The sequence below is a fragment of the Eulemur rufifrons genome, chromosome 19 (genome assembly GCF_041146395.1).
Source record: "Eulemur rufifrons isolate Redbay chromosome 19, OSU_ERuf_1, whole genome shotgun sequence".
NCBI classification, from domain to species: domain Eukaryota; kingdom Metazoa; phylum Chordata; class Mammalia; order Primates; family Lemuridae; genus Eulemur; species Eulemur rufifrons.
The window spans coordinates 80,242,340-80,263,486 of record NC_091001.1 but is presented as its reverse complement, the minus strand read 5'-3'; the positions used below and the strand labels follow the sequence as shown (position 1 = coordinate 80,263,486).

The 21,147-nt window shown below is 50.4% G+C and overlaps 1 protein-coding gene across 1 annotated transcript in view; it reads left to right on the top strand.

The window, feature by feature from the left end:
• PRKCE (protein kinase C epsilon) overlaps positions 1-21,147 on the top strand; it is a 461,318-nt gene that overhangs the window by 426,648 nt on the left and 13,523 nt on the right. The window contains exons 12-14 of the mRNA XM_069495289.1: positions 483-621; positions 5,773-5,961; positions 10,848-10,994. Coding sequence (XP_069351390.1) covers positions 483-621; positions 5,773-5,961; positions 10,848-10,994 — 475 coding nt within the window. The remainder of the gene's footprint in view (positions 1-482; positions 622-5,772; positions 5,962-10,847; positions 10,995-21,147) is intronic.

Sequence of the window (21,147 nt, the reverse complement as noted above, 5' to 3'; positions counted from 1 at the left end):
CTGGCTGTGGTCTTCCCTTCTGAAACATAACAGCTCACATAGTGCCCTATAAAGTAGAACCTGACTCTTAAGTGGTTTTATCTGATACATTGATGTTCCCATGTGACAGTCTGGTCCCCCAGCTGATCCTGGGATAGATACTTCTTTCTCTCATACCAGGGTCTGGAATTAATATGAATTTCAGTGCATAGCAGGGCTCCGTAAGCAGTTACTGACTTTAATCCATTAAATCTCAGCAGTCTTGACATATTCCTGGGGTTACAGAAGCTCCTCCCTCTTGCCGAGGAGGATGGTGGCACCACTGGGGACTGACCCATTCGAGAGAGAGCCCCTGGACAGAGATTGGGTTCAGGCAGGTCAAGCTTCCTTCAGGGCTTGCTTTTCTAGAGATTTCCCCAGGATGTGCACGTCTCTCCAACTCAAGAAGACCACACTGGGTGAGCGAAGCATTCATTTACCATGTGGTCTGGCCTGTCTTGCAGGGATTTGAAACTGGACAACATCCTTCTGGATGCAGAAGGTCACTGCAAGCTGGCCGACTTTGGGATGTGCAAGGAAGGGATTCTGAACGGTGTGACGACCACCACGTTCTGCGGGACTCCTGACTACATAGCTCCCGAGGTAAGGCCATGTGCAAAGGCCACCTCCTCCTGGTGGCAGGGGTCCAACTCCATGCGCTGGGGTCATCTGGTGGTGTTGGGAGAAGGCTCTGGAAAACCAGGATGGATTCCAGGGAGGAGGAAGAAAAGGGGAAGTAAAAGGTTTGCTGATTTCTCCATAAGGAAGCCTCGGTGATGGGGGAGATGGTGAGCGAACTGAGAGTAACAGCTCTTCCCCAAATCTGGCCAAGTCCTCAATGAATGTCACTCTCCCATCCTAGTCCAGAACCACCAATAAATCTCGGACCAAGAGAATTTTGTTGACTTGTATCATTGTTTTCATTTCTTAAAAATCAGAATGAAGGAGCACCTTTGATAAAGGCAGCACGTAGCTTTATCAGCTATAATTTGCTTACAGTAAAACCAGGGGTCGCTTGCCATTTCCAGTGGAGGGACAGTTCTGCGTCCAGAGTAGGAAGAGGAGAGTGACTGGGCCTCCTTGTACACGGAGATGAGATGTCACTGTGAGCCTCACCAGCAGATTCCTGTTGTGAAAGTTGTTTGGATGTTTTCCCCATCGTAAAGTGCTTGTTTGCCTTGAGTTCCTCCAGGTCAATCTTGTCAAACTGAGAGACACCTAGTGTGATATGATTCAGATTGAGGACATGGCTTGTCATGATACTTACTCAAAACCATCTTGATGGCTCTGAGACTCGCAAGATGGGAAGGAAGTACGAATCCCCGTTGAGTATTGCCCGTGGTGGATAGGTGTCAGTCAGCACATTCAGCCTTCGTTCCTTTCAGTGGGCATTGTTTGGGCACCTGCTAGACACAGAGCAATGTGGGGATAAAGAATTGACTGAGACACTGTTCCCTCTTCTAAAGGAACTTTCGGTCTAAAGGGAGTGACAGATGAGTAAACAGCCTATTAAGCAGAACAAATAGGTACATAAAACAAGGTGATATCCTCAGACATCGGGGAAGGCTGCTTGGAGCACCTGGCAGATGAATTCAGTTGCAAAGAGCTAGGTTTTCCTTTAGCAGAGGGGGTGGGGAGGGCATTCCTCAAAGCAGCAGGGAGGATTGGGATGGGGGCAGGGCAGGAAAGAAGATTCTGGTGTGCCCAGGCTCTGAATCCTTTGAGGGCAGGGTCTATGTTTCTAATCTTGGTACTCCCAGGATCCAGCACACACATCAGGCTCTTAGTAATGGTTTGTCAAATGAGTAAACGAGAATGTGTGACATTCCAACAATAGCAAAGGCCAAGGGATAGAAACATCTTGGCCTTTATCAGGAAAGTTAAGTAGTATAGCAAGAACTGCGGGGGTTTCAGTGCTCATAGAATGAATGAGATTAGGATAAAGGAGCAAAGAATGTGGCCTTGAGCCTGTAGCATTGGTGGACCCACTGAGGGTTCCAGTGGAGAAGGGTCCTAATCAGACCTGTCCCGGGAAGAAGTCAGGCAGCAGCCGTGTGGGGCAGGAGGCAGAGAGTTAGGAGCTGATGGTTGAGTCTTTTTACAGAACAAACAAGACACAGGAGACCCCAACCCAAGGAAGGTCTAGGAGTGAGGGTGGTGAGGAGTAGGTAAATTCTGTTTAAAACCTTCATCTTCTCACAGATCTGAAGAGTAGAGATTCCAGTCTCTCCACTAGTGTGTTCCCTTAGCAAGAACACAAGGAATTCAACCTTCAAGGAGAAATAAATGAAAGTGAGCACTTTCAACTGGGCCCTGTTTTTCTCCTCTTCCTCGTTCGTTCTTTGTCGTCAGAATGCTCGGCTCCAGGCCCCCCGTGAGTCAGTGCCAGAGCCCAGTGTTGTCATTCAGGGCCGAACCTGAGACAAACATTCGCTTTACAATGCACGGAACACCCACTCAGTTTCCGTGAAGAGCAATCCATCGGGGACACGCGCAGGGAGCCACTCCAGTCTCTGATCATGTCGAGGCACAGACCCGCTCTCTGCCCGCTCTACCCTCTGCGCCGGCCGTGCAGCCGCCGCTGTCCTGGAGGTGACAGATGATGCCTGATCTTACTGCAGGCGAACTACAGCTGATAAAGGTGTTGCTGCCTTCACCCAGGGTCTCGGGAAGGTTAAATGAAGTGACACCTCTAAGGCATTTAGCACGGTGCCTGGTCCACACCAAGTGCGGCTGGATCTGCAGCGTCATTGTTGGGCCGTGTCACGGGGTGGGAAAAACAGAATTCAGATTCGAGTTCGGACTTGACTTATACTAATGCCCTCATGTGACCCTGATGAAGTCACAAAATGTTTTTGCACCTCGGGTTCCTCATCTTTCAAATGGTAGTCATAACTCCGGCTCTACCCACCTCATGGAGCTGTTTTGAGACTCTAATGAGATTAGAGCGTGGAAATGCATCAGAAAGCGTAAACCTCTGTTCAAATAGGAGAGGTTATGAGGTGCTGGGCTAACCCCGAAACCAGAGACACCTTCTGAGGCATTGGCTCTGCCCTAGAGTGTCCCTTCCCACCAGGTGCCCTTGGCTAACCCCAGTGGCACCCTCTCCTTTGTCCACACCCGGCCCCACCTCCCCAAGAGGTGGCTGCCCCCCTGGGTAACGCCTGGCGTCCTCAGACCCAGGGCCAGCCCTTCTCCTCCACTGCAGCTCTTACCCACTGGAGGGGTGGCTGCCATGTCGAGTGCCTCCCCATGGTGTGCAAAGCTTTGCCCTTCTCACCAGCTCCACTGTTGACAAGGTGATTAGGAAGCAGATAATTAGGGCCAAGCCTAAAGGGAATTTTACAAAAGATGCCACCTAAAATGAAAAAGCTTTGAAGGGGGCCTGGCACAGAGTGGGCAGGGCCACTCTGTGGTTTCCACAGTGCCATCAGTCTGAGCACACACAGGCCACCTGGAAGCCACCATTCCCTACCCCTTGGAGAGAAGCACCCAGAGCTCCCAGAGCCCAGGAGAGAAGGGAGCATGCCCAGTGAGATGCACAGAGTAGACACATGTGCCCGCCAGTGACAAAACGCCAACTGTCTCCTGGGTGACAGAGTGGGCTGATCACAGTGGTGGGCTCAGGAGAATGCTAGACCCCTTCCCTCTGGTGCTTTATGGATGCACAGGGGAGACAGTGGGCCATGAAAAAAATAACTAAAAAGCAGTAGTATGTGGAAAGTACCTGCAAATCTTAGGAACAGGCAGGGTCCTCGGTTGGATGCTAGATCTTTCCAGGTTGAGGGAGGAGCCGGCTTTGGCTTTGTATCATCACAGAGCAGCATCGCTGGCTCCTCAGGACAGTGGAGCCTACCGCTCTGGTCTTACGGATACTGTACACTGGGCTAAGAGACCAAGGGCGCTAACCAAACAGATCATCAGCCCCGAGTAATTTAGAGCTGGCTGCATTCTTTCACGTTCCTTTTCATTCTAAATTCAGAAGATTCCTAAACCATAGTGTTTTTACTCTTTTCAAATGCTTCCATCTAAGTCTTTCTATTTAATCCCACGCAATTTGTAACTTCTAGAAGAATGTTTTCAGTAGACCACAGAAAGATTGGATTCTCAAGTTAAGCCACCTCTTCCCCGGCCACCTTGAAATCTGAGAACTAAATCGGAGCCTTGTCCCGGGCCTGAGAAGTTACCTGCTCCAGGTGTCCTGCAAGCTGGAATGATGAGGCATGGACTTTGCCTGTTTTCTCAGGGTCCTCAAAGGGTTCCCCCTTTCGAGACTTGCATTCCAGCCTTGCCTCTCCTCTGCACTCTTCACTTTTTGGAATTCCTTATGGAATTGGAGAGGTCATCTCATCTACACTCCTGTTTCTGGGCAGGGCCATGTCTAATCCTGCTCCAACTGATAAGAAGTGAAAATAGTTGTGGAATGGGGGCGTCACTTCGCAATCCCTTCCTTAGCAGTGGGGACAGCTCAGAATTTATTTTTCCTCTGAGCCAAACACACATCATTGACATGCTGCATATTTATATACATATATATAATATTTAAATGCATGCTGCAAAACACAAAGCTCTAGACAACTGAAAGGTGGTATTAAATCCAAGTTTCTTCTATTGGATCTGGTTCACACACACACACAAATATGATATATGAGAAAAAAACTTGGATAGCGCTTTGTGTTTTACAGTATGCTTTTAAAATCTTCCACCTGAATCTTGTGAGATGAAACTGAAAATCTGAGCCTCATTTGATAAGCAAGGAAGTCAAGTGACTAGTTTGAGATCACCCAAAGATTTAGTACCAGACTTGGGATGGAATGTAAATATCCCAGTTGGTCTTCCGTCTCCTACCGTAACGCATGCCCAGTGCTCCAGGAAAATTAAGTTGGGGCAATTATTTGCTTTCAAGAGGCCCTGCAGCTTCTCAACTTTAAGTAGAATTCTTCTCGTGTGTTGAAATGATGATTCAGTTTATAAAACTTCAGCCCTTACATACCACACTACAGGAAGCTGATGGTATGTAGCATCGTGTCATGCGTGCGTTTCATCTAAGTGAGTTTGATTCTACACATTTGGCCAGAGGGAAGAAAGCGAGGGACAAAGAGACAATAGGTAAAGACAAGTGACCATTGTCAAAGAAAAAATGCACCAGGCAGTCAAGGAGATGCTATGGCAGTAGGGAGAATGTTCATAACAAGGATGGCCCCAAAGGCACGGAAGGGGGCCTGGGCTTACAGAGGTGAGTGAAGGAGGGATTCATCAGTGAGTCATATGGGAGTCACGAGGAATGATGGGGAGAGGGGTCTGCTCTTGGAATATGCTGCAGAGTAATGGTCTTGCATTTGTGGGTGGAATGCCGAAGGGTGGGGAGACACATTAGCTGCACTTTCCAGGAGCTCAGGGCTTATGTAAATTCAACGTTGTCACCATTTAAGGAAGACTGAGATCCAGCCATGCCCTGGACTGAGTGGGACGGCAGACCTGACCTTGCTGCACTCAAATAGCAATCTGTTCCCACTGGAGGGTGGACTGTCGATGTTGACTTGGGAGAAATGGCCCCAACACGGTGCCTCCCAAACTCGATTCTTACTTAATTTGCTGATTTGGAACCTTGCTGTGTGTGACATGGGGCTCCACTCTATAAAGAAGCAAGTTGGAAATGAAGATGCAGTCCTTGGCACGGGAATCTGTGGCGCGGGCATTGCCAGGGGTGGGAGTCATTGGTGGTCCCTGATGTTGCCTGTTTTTCATGAGCAGATCCTACAGGAGTTGGAGTACGGCCCCTCCGTGGACTGGTGGGCTCTTGGGGTGCTGATGTACGAGATGATGGCTGGGCAGCCCCCCTTTGAGGCTGACAACGAGGACGACCTATTTGAGTCCATTCTCCATGATGATGTCCTATACCCCGTCTGGCTCAGCAAAGAGGCCGTCAGCATCTTGAAAGCTGTGAGTCACTGAGCACCTCCCGTGGCTCTGCTCCCGTGGGATCCTCTGCCCCACACACACTCTTTCCCCTCTTCTCTCTCCCACCTCTGCTCACCACTGAACGGGAGGAGTTAAACACAGTTGCCCGTGGGTGTTCGGGCAGAGTTCAGAGGGCTGCTGCCAAGAGAACGGGGCTGGGGTGACTTGCTCTGCTTGTGGGAAAGGGATAGCATGCCTGTGCTTCCTGAGATGGGGCACCGTGTGCATCCGTGTCCTCCGACGTTTCAGAGGGAGCAGAACCAACCCAACTGCGCCGACATCACCTCTGCCTCTCCCACACCTTCCTTGCCTGCCACCTGTGGCCTGCCTTCATCGGGGCCTGTGATGGGGAGTCGGGGGGCACTGCCCACCTGTGTCCACAACGGCGTCACTGTGGCTGGACAGCCAACCAGGATGGGTCTGGTACAAGACTTAGACATGTAATAGACCATCCCTGCCCCTACAGATAATCCCTCATGTGTAGAAATGTGTTCATACTCTCTCAACACAGCCATATCTGCAGTGTAACTCGTACTGTGTCAAGTAAACGGTGCTACCTGCCCGCTTTTGGAATCTGTGAAAGCTGAGATGCAGGGACTTTAAGCAACCGCTTTGCCCAAGGTCACCCACTGGGCTGAGGCAGGACCAGGGTGACGGCCCAGGAACCTTGACTTCCGGCCCTGGCTTCTTTCACCCATCAGATTGCCCTGAAATTCAGTAGTTTGCTTGCCACATTCACAAAATTTGCCATATTCCAGCACTTTCTGTACTAGTTAGTTGCTTTTCTTGTTCTTTTAATTGACTCCTAGTATTTACCTAATTATCTGTAGTTTACAAAGAAATTTTATGTCACTGTTATAGGTGAAAAATCAGTATGACCTGCCATAACTAATTAATGTAAATCATATGAAAAAATGTAAAGGACCTAAAATCATTTAGTAGGTGTCTCGGGACATGTGTACCATATCTTTTAAAATGCCAAATCAAACCACTCTTCTCTGTAGATCTTTTTTCCTCCCTCTTTCCCTCACCTCCTTCCTTCTCTCCCTTCCTGATCTATTTCTCTTTCTCCCCCATGCTCCCTCCCTTCTCCCATTCATCCATTCATCCATTCTTTGAAATGCTATTTATCGAGTGCTTCCGACATGCCAGACACATGCTAGATGGTGAGTGAGTGTTGGTGCGTGTAACAGCCATTGGTCACCCTGCCTTGTAGAGTTACCTCTGTCCGTCCCCCCTCCCCGCCTCCTTCCCAGCGGGAGCCACCATCACCTCTCCCTTGGTGAAGTATGAGGCCTCCTAATGGGAGAATAGAATGACCTCAATCTGACCTCCTCACTCCCTGTGCCCTACTTGAAACTCATGGAGGAGAGCACACTGTGCTTAGTTAGACAGACCCATGTAGCCTCCAAGGCCCTGTGTGGGGCCCTTCCTACCCCTCAGCCATCCCCACTGGTCTGCTGGCCAGTGTCCAGGTGCTAGAATGCACATCCTTAGTGTTCTTCTTCCCTGACCACTCTCCACCCTCTCTTTTTTGCCTGGGTACTTCTTGCTCCTCCTCTGGTGCCAGCCCGCATGTTGCTTCCCCAGGGAACTGCCAAGCTCCCTGCCCAAGAGGAACATCTCCCCGTTGCACCCTCAGAGGCTGCTGCACTTCTCTCCTGGCCTTCATCACCACCTCAATTAATTGCTTCTCCGGCCTAATAACGTGTTTCTTCTTGGCCTCCCTTCCTCCTCTGCATGAGGGCAGGGACTGTGTCTTTCGTCACTCATCACAGCGCTTGGTGAGAAGGAGACTAATGGATGTCCGAAGGAGAAAAGGGACATTAATAGACAAGCACTGGGCAGCTGCAAGGCCAGGCTCTCAGTATCCCAAAGTGGCTCTTTCGGCCTGATTTTCCCCACCTCTTCCGTTTTTCCTTTCCTACAGGGAAGCAGAGCCTTTTTGAGAAAGGGTGCATCACCCAGTGGGAAGGAGTCTTGCTTGGGGGACTAGATTATCCAATTTTTCAAATATAATGCTTTTTTGTCTAATTTAGATATTAAGGCTTTATATATTTCACTATTTGCTTGTTTAAGCATATGCTGTTTTTAAAAAGCACAGAGCATAAAATGGAATACAGTGAAAGGTCTCGATCTCACTCTTGGTCCCATCCGCCTGTTTCCCATGCCCTCTACCTCTGTTTTTAGAATTTTTTATATATCATTCCAGAATTTATTTAGGTATACACAAGCAAATACAAAGATAAATTCTTATTTCTTCACCTTTTTCATACAAATGTTAGGATGCTGTACGTATCTCAACAGCATACCTTGCTTTTTCCACTCAGTGATATATCTCAACATGTTCATGCATTGGTTCTACTTCTGCTTGCACTTTGGAGCTACAACTCTGAGTCCACCACAGAGGACTCTTTTGGGTAATTGCCTTGGGGTGGACACGGGAACCTTTGCCTTCTCTGATTCCCAGAGCCCCATCTTGTCCCAAGTCACCTGAGTAGCTGAAGGAAAACCTCCAGCACCCGAGGTGCCAGAACACCATGCCCAGCAGAGCTGGCCACTGTCCCAGGCCCTGACACCAGCCCAGCACCCCTCCCTGTGAGTTCCCTGCCGGCACTCCAGATGAGCCCTTCATTCTGGAGGACATAGAACAGTGGCTGTCAACTGGGGGCAAGTTTGCCCCCCTCCACCAGGCATTCAGCAAAGTCTGGAGGTATTTTCTGTTGTCACAACTGAGGGAGTGTTGCTACTAGCATGTAGTGTGTAGAGGACAGGGGGGCTATTAAACAGCCTACAATGCACAAGACAGCCCCCATGACAAAGAACTATTCAGTCCAAATGTTAATAGCACCAAGGTTGAAAACTTTGACCTGCAGAGATTCAGAAGTTCGAGGTCATGCCTACGTTAACTAGCCAGTGAGGGCAAAGTGAGAAGAGCCTCTGGTTCAGGGGTAGCTTCCTAATATGTTCAGACCTCTGTGTTCACCCCCGGCCTTGCGACTTCCCCTCCTGGAAGAGAGGGAGGATAGGAGGGGTTGAGGAAGTTAGGAAGAGTCTACTACTCCTCTGACCTTGAAACACTTCATTTCCTTACATTGTCACTCGATTCTAAGGCTAGACCAGGATGCCCATGACTCTGGCCATTGAGCTGTCTCTGAGGGTTGCTGCTTATGTGAAGGTGATGCAAGACTCAAGGGAAGACCACTTACATCATAGAATTATGCAGTTATGCAGTATACAACCTATGCAACAGTAAGTGGCCATCCTGCTGCCTCCCTTCCTCAGCACTGTGCCCTGAAGCCCAGCCTTTAGTCATGACAGTTTACTGAGTGTACAGTGGGAGCCAGGTGCTGGGAAGATAGAACTGATTCCTAAATCACAGAGCTCACCAAGGGAAAGAGATGTTTAGACAAATGACAATTTAAATAGAAAAGAAATATGGGGTCCAAGGTATCAAAAGAGGATGGAATCTGGGGAGGCTTTACAGAGGAGGCAGCATTTTGACTGATTCCTAAAGAATGCCTAGGGACTGGAGTAGGACATTCAACCAGAGAGAATAAAGGGTACGAGAGGCCAGCGAGGTAGACAAGGTTCAGTCTGGGAGGTCTCTGTGTGCCAGACTAAGGAATGTGGACTTTACGGTGTGGGCCACCGGAGATGTTGAAGCAGACACACCTTGCTGACTTGTAGGTTGGATTAGAAAGATGAAATGCTGTGGGACCGTTCCTCACTCCCACCTCCACTCTCTCGTCTGTGGCTCTCCCCGGCCAGTAGCTTTTAACCTGGGCCCGTGTGCTCTGGTTTCGAGGGCACCAGGCAAGAGATAGTAGGAGACTCTCCCTGTCCCAGAACATCTCCCTTGTGGATGAAGCTTGAAGTTCTACCATTACAAATTTATTCCTTTGGGTTATAGTTTGTCCTTTCAAATTCCTTTCTTTTATACATACACTCAATCTTCACACTGTGAAACATAACCCTTTGTCTCTAGCACACATACACACCTTTGTTTTGGGTGGCTGTCAGAGCTGTTTCCACCTACTGGCACTTTTGTTCTAGGTGATATTGGTATACATCTGCTCAGCTAAATGTTTACCATCAGGACTGACTCATTTAATCGGAATAATAAGTTCACCTGGATGTGTGGGGATCACAAGACACCAACCAAAATATCACCAGCACCAAAGAAAATATCAAACACACCAGTGTGGTTTTTTTGCATATGAGCATTGAAAAGCAATAGCCTTTTTTTTTTTTTATCTTTTGACTAATATAAGCATTTTGTGTAGAGATTGCAAATTCAAATATAGAAAACGTGGAGAAGGGCCAGTTCAGGAAAAAGAAAGCAGCAGGAGGGACGTCTGCTGATTTGCCTTCACGTGCATGCCCTGCCCTCTATCCCCACCTTGTGCAGAAGGACTGTTTCCGTCTCACCGTAAATGAGCTTATCAGACCTCGGTCTCCCTGATGAGAAGACTTGAGAGGCTGAGGGGGATCAGAGAGTTAGGAAGAGCCTGGGTTTCTAATCCCAGCTGGGTACCTTGCTAGCTGTGTGGCCTTGGCCAAAGTAATTCCCCTTTCTGTGCTTCAAATATCTCACTTATAAAATGGCGATACTAAGAGTACCTGGCAGGGTTGTGTGAGGATGAGATGAGTTAATATACATGCTACATTTAGGATGGTGACTTGCACATGGTAAATTCTGGGTAAGAGTTAAATAAAACCCAAGGGGTGAGGTCCCTGAAGGTGCAGAGAACAGACTTGGGAGGCGATGCTGACGATGTTGCCCTTGCCAACTTCCATCTTTCCCTCACAGCCGGTGCCAGCCCGGCTGTTGTCGCTAATTCTGACTCGTGTCCTCTCCCCTGCAGTTCATGACGAAGAACCCTCACAAGCGCCTGGGCTGCGTGGCGGCGCAGAACGGTGAGGACGCCATCAAGCAGCACCCCTTCTTCAAAGAGATCGACTGGGTGCTCCTGGAGCAGAGGAAGATCAAGCCGCCCTTCAAGCCACGAATTGTAAGTCGGGCCCCACACACGTTCCCCACCGGGGGTCGGGCCTGGGCAGGCCGCGTGTCCCCGGGGAGAGTGGTCTGGGGGCATGTTTTACAGCTAAAATGACAAAGGCAGGAGGTGACCAAGACTCTCCCTGACAGAGTCTCTTAGGCCCTAAGCATTGACAGCCAAACGTGTGTAACCTACAGCAGTAACCAAGATGATGATTTGTATGGGCCACCGAGGAACACCTTTGGTTTTAGTAGAGATTTATTTATTTTAATCGAAAATGACAAATGATACAAGTTTGCCATGTGTGGCAGAGAATAAGGTTTCTTTATAAACAACTGAGTTTGTTTTCTAAATGAGGCAATTTAAAGGAAAATAGTAGCGGAATAATAGTTGTGGTCATTACGTGGAACTAGCACAGAGCACGAAGGTGGAACTCGGTGACTGGCAGCTGGGGGAGCCTGCTCTGGTGGCAGCCTCTGGGAGGCCTGCTCCGTGACACCTCGCTTCCGTGGCCCCCTCAGCGACGTTCTCCATGTCCGCCCCACTCTCCCCTCTGCCTTCCAGGTTCTTAGGCCTGTTGTGATGCCACTGGAGGGAGGGCAGTATTAGGTCATTAAGTATGAAATGTCCTATTTCAAATCAGAAGTGTAGTTTATTATGTGTCAAACAAGAAGCAGTACAAAGTATGCGCCTAAACTATTAACACAGTTTTGCCATCTTAACGGTAGCTGGCTTATGCCAGCAGTGAAGAAGCCTGAACAGTGAGTGGCAATGAAATCGCCAAAGATGTTTTCCACAGCTTGTTGAAAATATTTTTCCTTGCAAGAAGTGGTCCAAAGCCTGGAAGAAGTGGTAGTCAGTTGGTGCAAGATCTGGTGAATATGGTGGATGACAGAGAGTTTCCAAGTCCAGCCTCTGTAATTTGAGCAGCATTGTTTGTGCAATATGTGGTCGAGCGTTGTCTTGCAAAGAGGATTGGCCTGTCTCTAGTGACCAATCTCGGTTGCTTCATTGCAAGCATCCTCATCATTTCGTCCAGTTGGTTGCAGTAGACAGATGTCTGCTGTCATCACTTGACCGGGTTTCATGAAGCTGTAGTGGATAATACCGGTGCTAGACCACCAAACAGATACCATTAGCCTTTTTTGATGAATATTTGGTTTTGGATTGTGTTGTCTTTATCCAACCATTGTGCTGAATGCTTGTGATTGTCAAAAAGAATCCATTTTTTTATCACACGTAACAATACGATGTAGAAATGGTTCGCCTTTATGTCGTGACAGCAAAGAAAGGCGAGCTTCGAGACAACTCTGCTGACACTTGTTTAATTCCCGTGAACCCATCTATCCAGCTTCCTTACCTTGCCAATTTGTTTCAAATGGTCTAACATTGTTGGAATAGTAACGTCAAACTTTGCTGCTAATTCACGCATAGGTTGAGATGGATTTGTTTCCTCTGCAGCTCTCAGCTCATCATTATCCACCTTGGTCTCAGGTCGCCCACGTGGTTCATTTTCGAGCTTAAAATCACCAGAATGGAACTTCTCAAATCATTGACGTACTGTGCATTCATTAGCCACATCCTTCCCAAACACTTTGTTGATATTTCAAGCTGTCTACACTCCATTTGTTCCATAATGGAACTCATATTGAAAATAACACGAATTTTTGACTTATCACATGTTGTCACAAAAATTGTGCTAAAAATTGTTTTGAAAGAGTCACAAGCCAAAACATGCTTTTGAAAGACTGAAGATGTACCTTCACGATAAACATAAAACAAGAAGTGTCAAAACGAAATATCAGAGATCTCAGCTATCAAGCTTAGTACTTAAGGAAATCAGACATTTCATACTTAATAACCTAACATAAAGGGTATCTGAAGCTCAGAGGCTGGAAAAAGGAATAGAACTGCAGTCTGGGCTTGACAGAACAAAGACCATGTCCTGGCAGTGGCTTTCTGCTTGAATGGGGAGAAGGTCATGGTGCACTCCTTAAAGTTAGAGTGTGCGTGTTTATCTTAATTCTGTTGCTTTGTAACACAAGGAGGCAATCCGTCATTCAGCCTGAAAATCAGGGTAGCCAGCTGGCAGGCTTACGGGGAGTGGAAGGGGACTGTGTAATGTAAGAGTTGACTGGGCAGGAGCCCCAGGGCTGTAGGGCTGGGGTCCCAGGCAGGGAACACCTGAGATCCTCTGGCCAGCTGTGGTCATTGGCATTCTGTCAGATGAGCCTTCCCTCCCCACCTCCAAGTACAGAAAAGACCCTGTTGTGCTTTGTGAACCATCAGAGGAGAATTCCATTCTATTCGGGGAGGTTTTCTGGGGAGCCATTATGGATAACATGGGGATTCTTAGGAATGTTCTACAATGGGCGTGGGGAGAGCAGCTCTCTGTGGGCAGGTGTGGTTCAGACCTCAGCCACATTTGAGCAGGTGGGGTTGACCGTCTCTGGACGCTCAGTCTTGTCTGCATTCGTCATGTGCTTCCTCCTTTGGTCTTCCTGGTTTTCGTTGGACAGCACACAGCCTGGGACAGGTCAGCTTTATGTTCACCTTTTTTTCTTTGTCAGCGTCACCTCCACTCCAGCCCACCCCTACCACAGCTCCGGGCCACCGTGCTGAGCCCAGGCTGTGGGTTTGGTAGACTGGGAAGGTTTGGGGCCCAAGTTCCCCAAGCCATTGTCCCTTGCTGCCCACAGGGCTCCCTGCATGTATGTGCCCGGCTGCCCGATGGCCGAGGCCTCTGGCCTTTCAGGACAGGATTAGCTGTGCCCCTGGCAAAATGGGAGGCTTAGGACACCAGAGGCCTAGCAGAGGAGGAAGAGAAACTACAGGCTCAGATGTGAGGGTGAATTTTAATTTCGGTTTAATATAAGTTCATCAACCCAAACAAAAAGGAGAAGTAGATCCAAGTAGAGAATCCAGGCCCAATCAACAGAAACCAGATGAGCTTGGGGCTCGTCAGGTATTGGCATAGGTCTACAAAATAGCTCAAATTTCAATCAAGACTCTAGGTCAACAAAATCACTTTGAATCGGGCCTGTGGCACTCTGGGCCCCAGCTGGCCTAGGTCAGGGTAGAGGAGAGCCCTCCGGCTCAGAGCAGGGCAGGGAGGACCAGGGAAGCTCTGCAGACACCAGCAGCCAGGGGCGTGACGGGGTAGGTCCTGGTGTGGGCAGAGGCAGCCAGAGACGCCATGGAGAAGGCAGGAAGTAGGGAAAAACCTTAAGTATGTGTTCACAGAGAATGGTCTCTCCCTGGGGTATGACAGATTACAGAACATGCCTTGCCAAGGCCCTTCCCAAAGTCCTGGCAGTACCAGGAATTCCTCACTGGGGCTTCCAACCTTTAGTGTGAAACTTTGAGCCCAGTGAAAGTGCAGACCTTCTGAGAGGAGTCCCAGTTGGGGCAGTGCCTCTGTGGGCTTCCCCACAGAGTGCGGGAAGAATGAGGAAGGGCCACAGAGAATAGGCATGAGGTGAGCAGGTGAGGCCCTGAGGGATGGGGAAGGTGAGGCCCTGAGGGATGGGGAAGAACTCTGGCACAGGAGAGAGGAAAAGAGGGAAGAACAAACCGGGAGGGAGGCTGACCAGCAGCGACCAACTCCACTGACATGCAGGTCTCGCCATGGCCCAGGCAGGCAGGGGCCCAGTGACGCTGTCCCTGGCAGGAGCAAAGGTGCTCCTGTGGGCAGGGGTGTGAGGTGGCCCTGGGAACCAGCAGGAGGAAGTACATCCCTGGGTCAGGGTCAGGTGGGACCCTGCTGCTACCTGGACACCTGAAATACAAGGCACTCATGTTGTCCTTCCTTGGAACCAGAGGGCAGGACCCTGCTCACTCCTTTGCCGGGGGCTTCAAGTAGGCTTTCAGGGGCAAAGAGAGAGGACAGGGCCATCCAGGAGCTCCCACTAATTTCAAAACTGTCCTAGTCAGATTTTCTAGAGACTGACTTCACCATTGCCTTGGAAATCATCTTCTGTGCATGTTCCAACTCTCCCCACCTCCCCGGACCTTCAGACTTAACCTCCACGCCGTGAGGGGCAGGGGAGAGAGTATGCATTAGGTTGGTTTGAATTCAGTTGGGAGGAGAAAATTAGAACATCTGGAAGACTGACATTGTGCAAGAGGTGTTTCTGGTCACACTCTGAGCTGAGTAATGTTAATTCTTAGCACATTCTCAGCTACAAGTCTTTAAAGACTTATTCAGGTTATTCAAATGTCTGATCACATTTACATACATGGGACTAGAGATTTCTTACAGGAGAAATATCAAAATTGGAAAAGAAAAGAACATTCCACATGTGGTTAGCAGATTGGAAAAGTGCCCCAAATCTGCCCCTGTGTTGAAAGCTCTTCTCTGAAAAATCTCAGTGGCACCAGTCTGAGTCATCTGTGGGCTCGTGTATAGCAGAAATGAATTTGAAGTTGGATTAAAGCCCACTGCAGTGATGAACATACTGTATTTCTCATCTCAGACAGCCTGGCAAACTAATAGGAAGCCAGCCCATGATAGCTTATGCCTGTAGTCCCAGCTACTTGGGAGGCTCAGGCAGGAGGATCACTTGAGCCCAGGAGTTAGAGATCAACCTGGGCAACATAGTGAGACCCTGTCTCTAAAAAAAAGAGAAAAAGAAAAAGAAAAAAATTAGCTGGGCATGGTGACACACACCTGTAGTCCCCAGCTACTTGGGTGGCTAAGGCAAGAGATCGCTTGAGCCCAGGAGTTCAAGGCTACAGTGAGCTATGATCACACCACTGCACTCCAGCCTGGGTGACAGAGCAAGACCCTGTCTCTAAAAATAAAAAAAAACAAAATACTAATGGGAAACTCACATGAGTTTTAACCCCCCTCTAACCAACTCAGGGTTAACCCCAGGGGTGTGGGTGCCTGCCTAGCTCAGATAACAGTAGTGAGGACAGCTCTGTTCTCTGTAAGCAGAGTCAGCTTGACCATAGGCAAAATAGATTGTCACCCACAAGAGATCATTGGAGAGACACTGGGAAGCTAGGTATGTCCCCGCAGAGGTGATCCTTCTATTCTTGGGGCAAAGGGCTCCATCACAAGACAGGAGAGGTATTCCTTGGGCTTAAGGTGTCATATGCTTTGAGGACATATCAGATGCCTCCCTAGGACAGCTGGGAGAGAAAGGGCTTAGATAGACAGAGGGAGGAGGGAAAGCTGGTTTGGAGCCCAACACTGAGAAGCAGTAGCCAGGACAGTGGATCACAAGCAGCCAAGGATAGTGTGAGGTTCTTGGATCCTGTATCTTAGTGATAGACTCCAAGTCAAGGGACAAACACTGTGAGAAGGGAAGGGATCCAATCTATGAGCAAACATCATCAGCTTTACGATTTGGTGGTGGCCTCAAGGAGACATTGGGCTTGTGTTTAAATAAGCAAGGAAACCAGATGCGCAGGCGCCCCTAATCTGGTGAGACTGAAGACCTCCAGGGCGATTCTGTCCAACACGTGGGGCCTGGGAGGGAGCTGCAGGGCTGGTGTGTCTTGGGCCAGCTCCACTGTCTCCTGAGCCACACCCTGTTAGCATCACACCAGAATGCCACCAATCCCCAGGGACCGGCTGACTGCACTGAATCTGCATAGCCCAGAGGTGTCCTGCCTGTCTGATTCAGGGAGGAATTGGTTTTGTCAGGTGGTAGGTGCTGGAGGTGAGGTTAAGAGCGGTCATGTCACCCAGGCTGGGACTAACAAAGAACAAAGAGGCAGTCGCATGTTTCTCCAGAGTCCCTTTGCGGCAGAACCTGCCCAAGGTGGCTTGGCTACAGGCTGGGGGTCCCTAGTCCACCCCCTCACAGCAGAGGCTCAGGATGCGGCAGCAGAACAGCTGTTGGGCCTGACTTCTGTCCCCTCCACGGGAGCCTCGCCCCCCTGGAGATACCACCAAGGAGATTGTCCAGATTCCTAGCTGGAATTTGGCCTTTGGTCAGGTTCCATCACATACCTCAATTGGCTGCCGTCCCCCGCAGGCTTTCGCCTTCTTGAGATGTTTGCTAAGCTGAGGTTTCTGCCCCCAGGCTCCTGAGCCTGCCCGCCTAACCCCTGCCCTGACTGCCCCCGCCTAACCCCTGCCCTGACTCCCCCGCTGTCATGAGTCTCACTGGGCTTCCTGACTTCAGGTCAACACCACTCTGTGCTAACGCCACTCGGCACGGTTTCCAGCGGGCCCTGCTTTGGTGTGGAGATTTTCCTCTCATTGGTCCTCCCAGCTCTCTTAGGTATTCTCCCTCCTTCCACGTGCTTTTCCGTGCTCCTCCTGTCACCCTGTGTCCACCCACATACTGAGCTGATTTTGTGCCAGTGATATGTCATCCACTCCAAACCAAAGACTTTGCACCCTTATGGGCTCAAATCAATTTTCAGGGGGGTGGCTTGCTTCAGGGTAAGGGCACACGGTGGCGAGGATGTTTGGTGTCAGGTACCCCAGTAGTAGGGGCGGGGAGAGTAGGAAAGCCAGCAAGGCTGGAGCCAAAGCCTTTGATACTGGAGAAAATCTCCAAGCATACAATTCACTGGTCTGTCCCATTGAAGATTCTGTCCCTAGATGGTGGCACTATCTAATTGCCACTAAAAGCACATTCAGTTTTTGTGTCACAGTGGGCTTGCCTTCTTTGGGGACCATAGGGGCAGAGTGATGTGTGCAGTGGGGTCGAAGGGCAGCATCTGACCTTGCAGATCTCGGGAATGTCCTGCTCACGGCTGGCTCCCTCCTGTGTGCCCGTCCCTCCCCCGAACGCGTCAGGCTCTGAGATTCTGGCTCCCAGGGCTTCAGCGCTGGAACGGGGGGAAGCCAGTGTAGGAGGGGGAGATGTCCCTCCCCAGAAACCTAGCTGTCCTCAGTGGGAGCCAGAGGCAACGAGGGAAATGCTGGCCGAGTAAACTTCTCTTGTGTACGTGTTCTCTCTTTTCAAGTTTGCTTCAGTGTGAATGTCCCTCTTTAAGGTAAGGCCTCCAGAGTGGGGAGTCTCTCCAGGTAGGTAGCCCTCAGGCCCGGTGACACAGAGGCCCCTTCCAACCTCATGATCCGTTTCCATCCAGCCATCCGCACAGCATGGCGGGACCCCCGAGGGCGGCCTCTCCTGCATGCTCCTGCATGACCGGGCTGTGCTGACAGAAAACCTGGGAAGTGGGCTCGAGACCCTCACACCTCACCCACTTAGCAGCCTGAGGAGGAGCCCTGAGGAGCAGGCAGCCCCTTCCCCCCGAGCCAGCCCACCTGCCCGGGGACCACCTGAGAGCACGGGGCAGAGGACCATTAGGTGCCATCCTCATCCGCCGTCCTGGCAGAGCCGGGGCAGGAGCATGGCCAGGTCCTGCGGCCCTTCCTGAGGACATGCCCGTGGACGGTGTCCGTCCCATAGGGAGAGCCCTCACCATCCAACAGGCTACAAGATCCTTCACACAGCCAGGGCTCTGGCCCAGGGGTGGAGGACATCGGAAAAGTCCAGAAATATGCTTTCGGGAGTTGACCCAGGTGGCAGCATGGTACAGTGGACAAGATACTGGCTTTGACTTCAGAGAGACTTGGGTGGGAATAAAATCGTTATCACAGGATCGCCACGTGATGCTGAGAGGCCACCTCACCCAGCCCGCTGTCCTCCTCAAGCCCCAAGCTCCTTATCTGTAAGATGGGACGGGATGACTTCCCTCTTAGAATCCAAACAGCGTAGGGTCTCAGACCTGAGCTCCTTTGTGCACTGTGGACTGTCAGTACGTTTCAGTTGCTCTCTCTGCATTTACCACCTTCCACCCCCGCCTGGTAAGGCCCCTCCTCTCATCCCAAGACTCCAAAAAGCAGGAGTTAAGGATTGCAGGAGGTGGTGTGGTATTTGGAGGCCGGGCTTTGGAATCAGATGCAACCAGGTTCTAATTTGGGCTGTGGGATCTTGGGAAGGTCCTCGCCTCTCTGAGCCTCAGTCTGCTGATCCATAGAGTGGCGATAACAAGTATGTACCACCCAGGGTTGCTGTGAAGAGTAAACAAACGTAATTCTGCGAAATGCTTAGCACAGTGCCTGATACCCCCTGAGCGCTTGGGTGGTGTGGACACTGACAGTGAGGGGAGCAGCGGGGTCGCAGGCTGAGGGAGGCCGGACTAGATAATACTACTGTTCCAAAGGGGCAGAGGGGCTGGAGTTCAGACAAGGGGTTGCCCCATCCAGCAGGGCAGAAAGGCGTCTGGTTAGGAGCACGGTTCAGTGTCTGCTGGGGAGGGTGCAGGGTGTCATTCTAGCACAGCCACTGGTCGGAGCTGGGGTACAGGAGGAGGGAGGTGCTGAGGAGGGAGGTGCTGTGAGAGCGTGACTCACCCAGGTGCTAGCATCCCCGGGCCTCTTTGCTTCTCAGGATGGCACCCCAAGTTTCACCAAGTCATCAGTCCCCCCCTTTAGTCTATGAACTTGTGCGCCACCTTTACATGTCCTGCCTTCATTCTCGGTAGCGTCTTTGCTGGGCACAGCTGCGAGGCTGTCAGTGCCCCAGCCCTGAAATGGTAGTGGTCACCAATGAGACCTGGTTCCAGCACAGCAGGTTCCCAAATATTTCTGAGCTAAACAGCCTCAGTGGGGAAGCTTTGACCCTGCACAGGAGATTTTGCTGTCTGAGAATTCTGACTGAAGGAGCACTCCCGTGGCCTGGGGCGGGAGCGCTGGCTGACAAGACATTTTAGAGCCCCATCCCCACCTCCACCCAGGGAGGAGTTTGAGCCCTGGGGTGGGCTGGCCTGGGCCTGGCTCCTAAGTTTCCCTTTGAGACGTGATGCTGTTAGGTTGGGCTAGGCCCTTCTTGGGTTCATCAAACTGTTTGTTGAACTTCATTTCCTCGCTGCCCCACCAACACCTGGAGTAACACAGCCCACCTAGCAGTGTGGGAAGACTTGCTAGGCCATGCCTGATGGAAGGAGAGAGCTGGAGAAATCAGGGAAGGTTTCCCAGGACAGCCGGGCCTTGGTAGAGAAATCTGGGAAGGGTTAGGAAGGGAGAAAGGGAAAGGCAGGATCCAGATCAGGTCTAATCAACAGGGATTTATTGAGGATATACTTTGTGCCTTCTGTGGAGCCCTGGAGGGGAAGGTTGACTACCTGAGAGAAAGAATCCCCTACCACCGCCCTAACATTTCCACCTTGAGAAGCTCAGATGGCAGGAGGAGACTTGGTAACACAAGATGCTTAAGGAATGATAGGCAGTAGGGTCAAGTCTAGGGCCTGGCTCCTAGCAGGGTGCTCATTTGGAAGAGGAGTTTTGAGCTTTGCTTCTCAAGGTTAGAGGCCAGAGGGTGAGTGATGGCGTGAAGAAGAAGCCCCTACCCCCACCCCAAAGAGCCTGGGAGGGGGGACCTCTGGGGCCTGGATCTGTGTCAAGCCACTTCCCACCCCTGGTTTTACAGAACACCCCATCCAGAGCCCTCCTGTCCCTCTCCGTGACAGTGCTAAAGGACGGTCCAGCAGCCAGGAGCAGAGGGTCAGTGGTCACAGGCTGGTTGAGGTGTGTCATAGTAAGGGCAGGCAGAGCCTCAAAGCCTCCCCCAAGAGGGGCTCAGCCTCCAACCAGCATTTGCTGTTGGAAGGGTACAGGCACCGCGGGGCATTTTTCAAGCTGACAGGGTTCCCTTCCCACATCAACCTCCAAGTTTAGGACCTTAAATCTCCAAGGGCACACCTGTCATGGAGGAAAGAAGCTCTGGGGAATCCAGTTTAACATTTGGGGGGTCTAGTGCCCTATTTATTTCCCGTTATTTGTGCTCAAGGGGAGGGGGATGGTAACAGAATTGGATTTGGCCTACATTGAACATTCAAACATTATTTTAGGATTCTTGGATTTGACAAATGCATATTAGGTTTGGAAAGGTTCGTTAAGGTTCCACACCAACCTCAGTCTCTTCAAAGGGAGAAGGCCTGGCCACTTAGCTGCAGCCACCCACCCTGCATATTGTTCTGGGACCTACTGCACCCCAAAGGAGGTCTTCTCGGAGTGCAGAGTTTGGATGTCAAGGGAAAATTTCAGATGCGTGAGCCCAGCTGAGCATGGAAGAGGGACCAGAATGGCTGGGCCAGTGAAATATGAAATCTACTTGCCCTAAGTAGGGAGATAGAAAGATAAGCCCTCCAGAGTGGAGCTTATCAACTGAGATGACTTAGAAAATAAACCAGA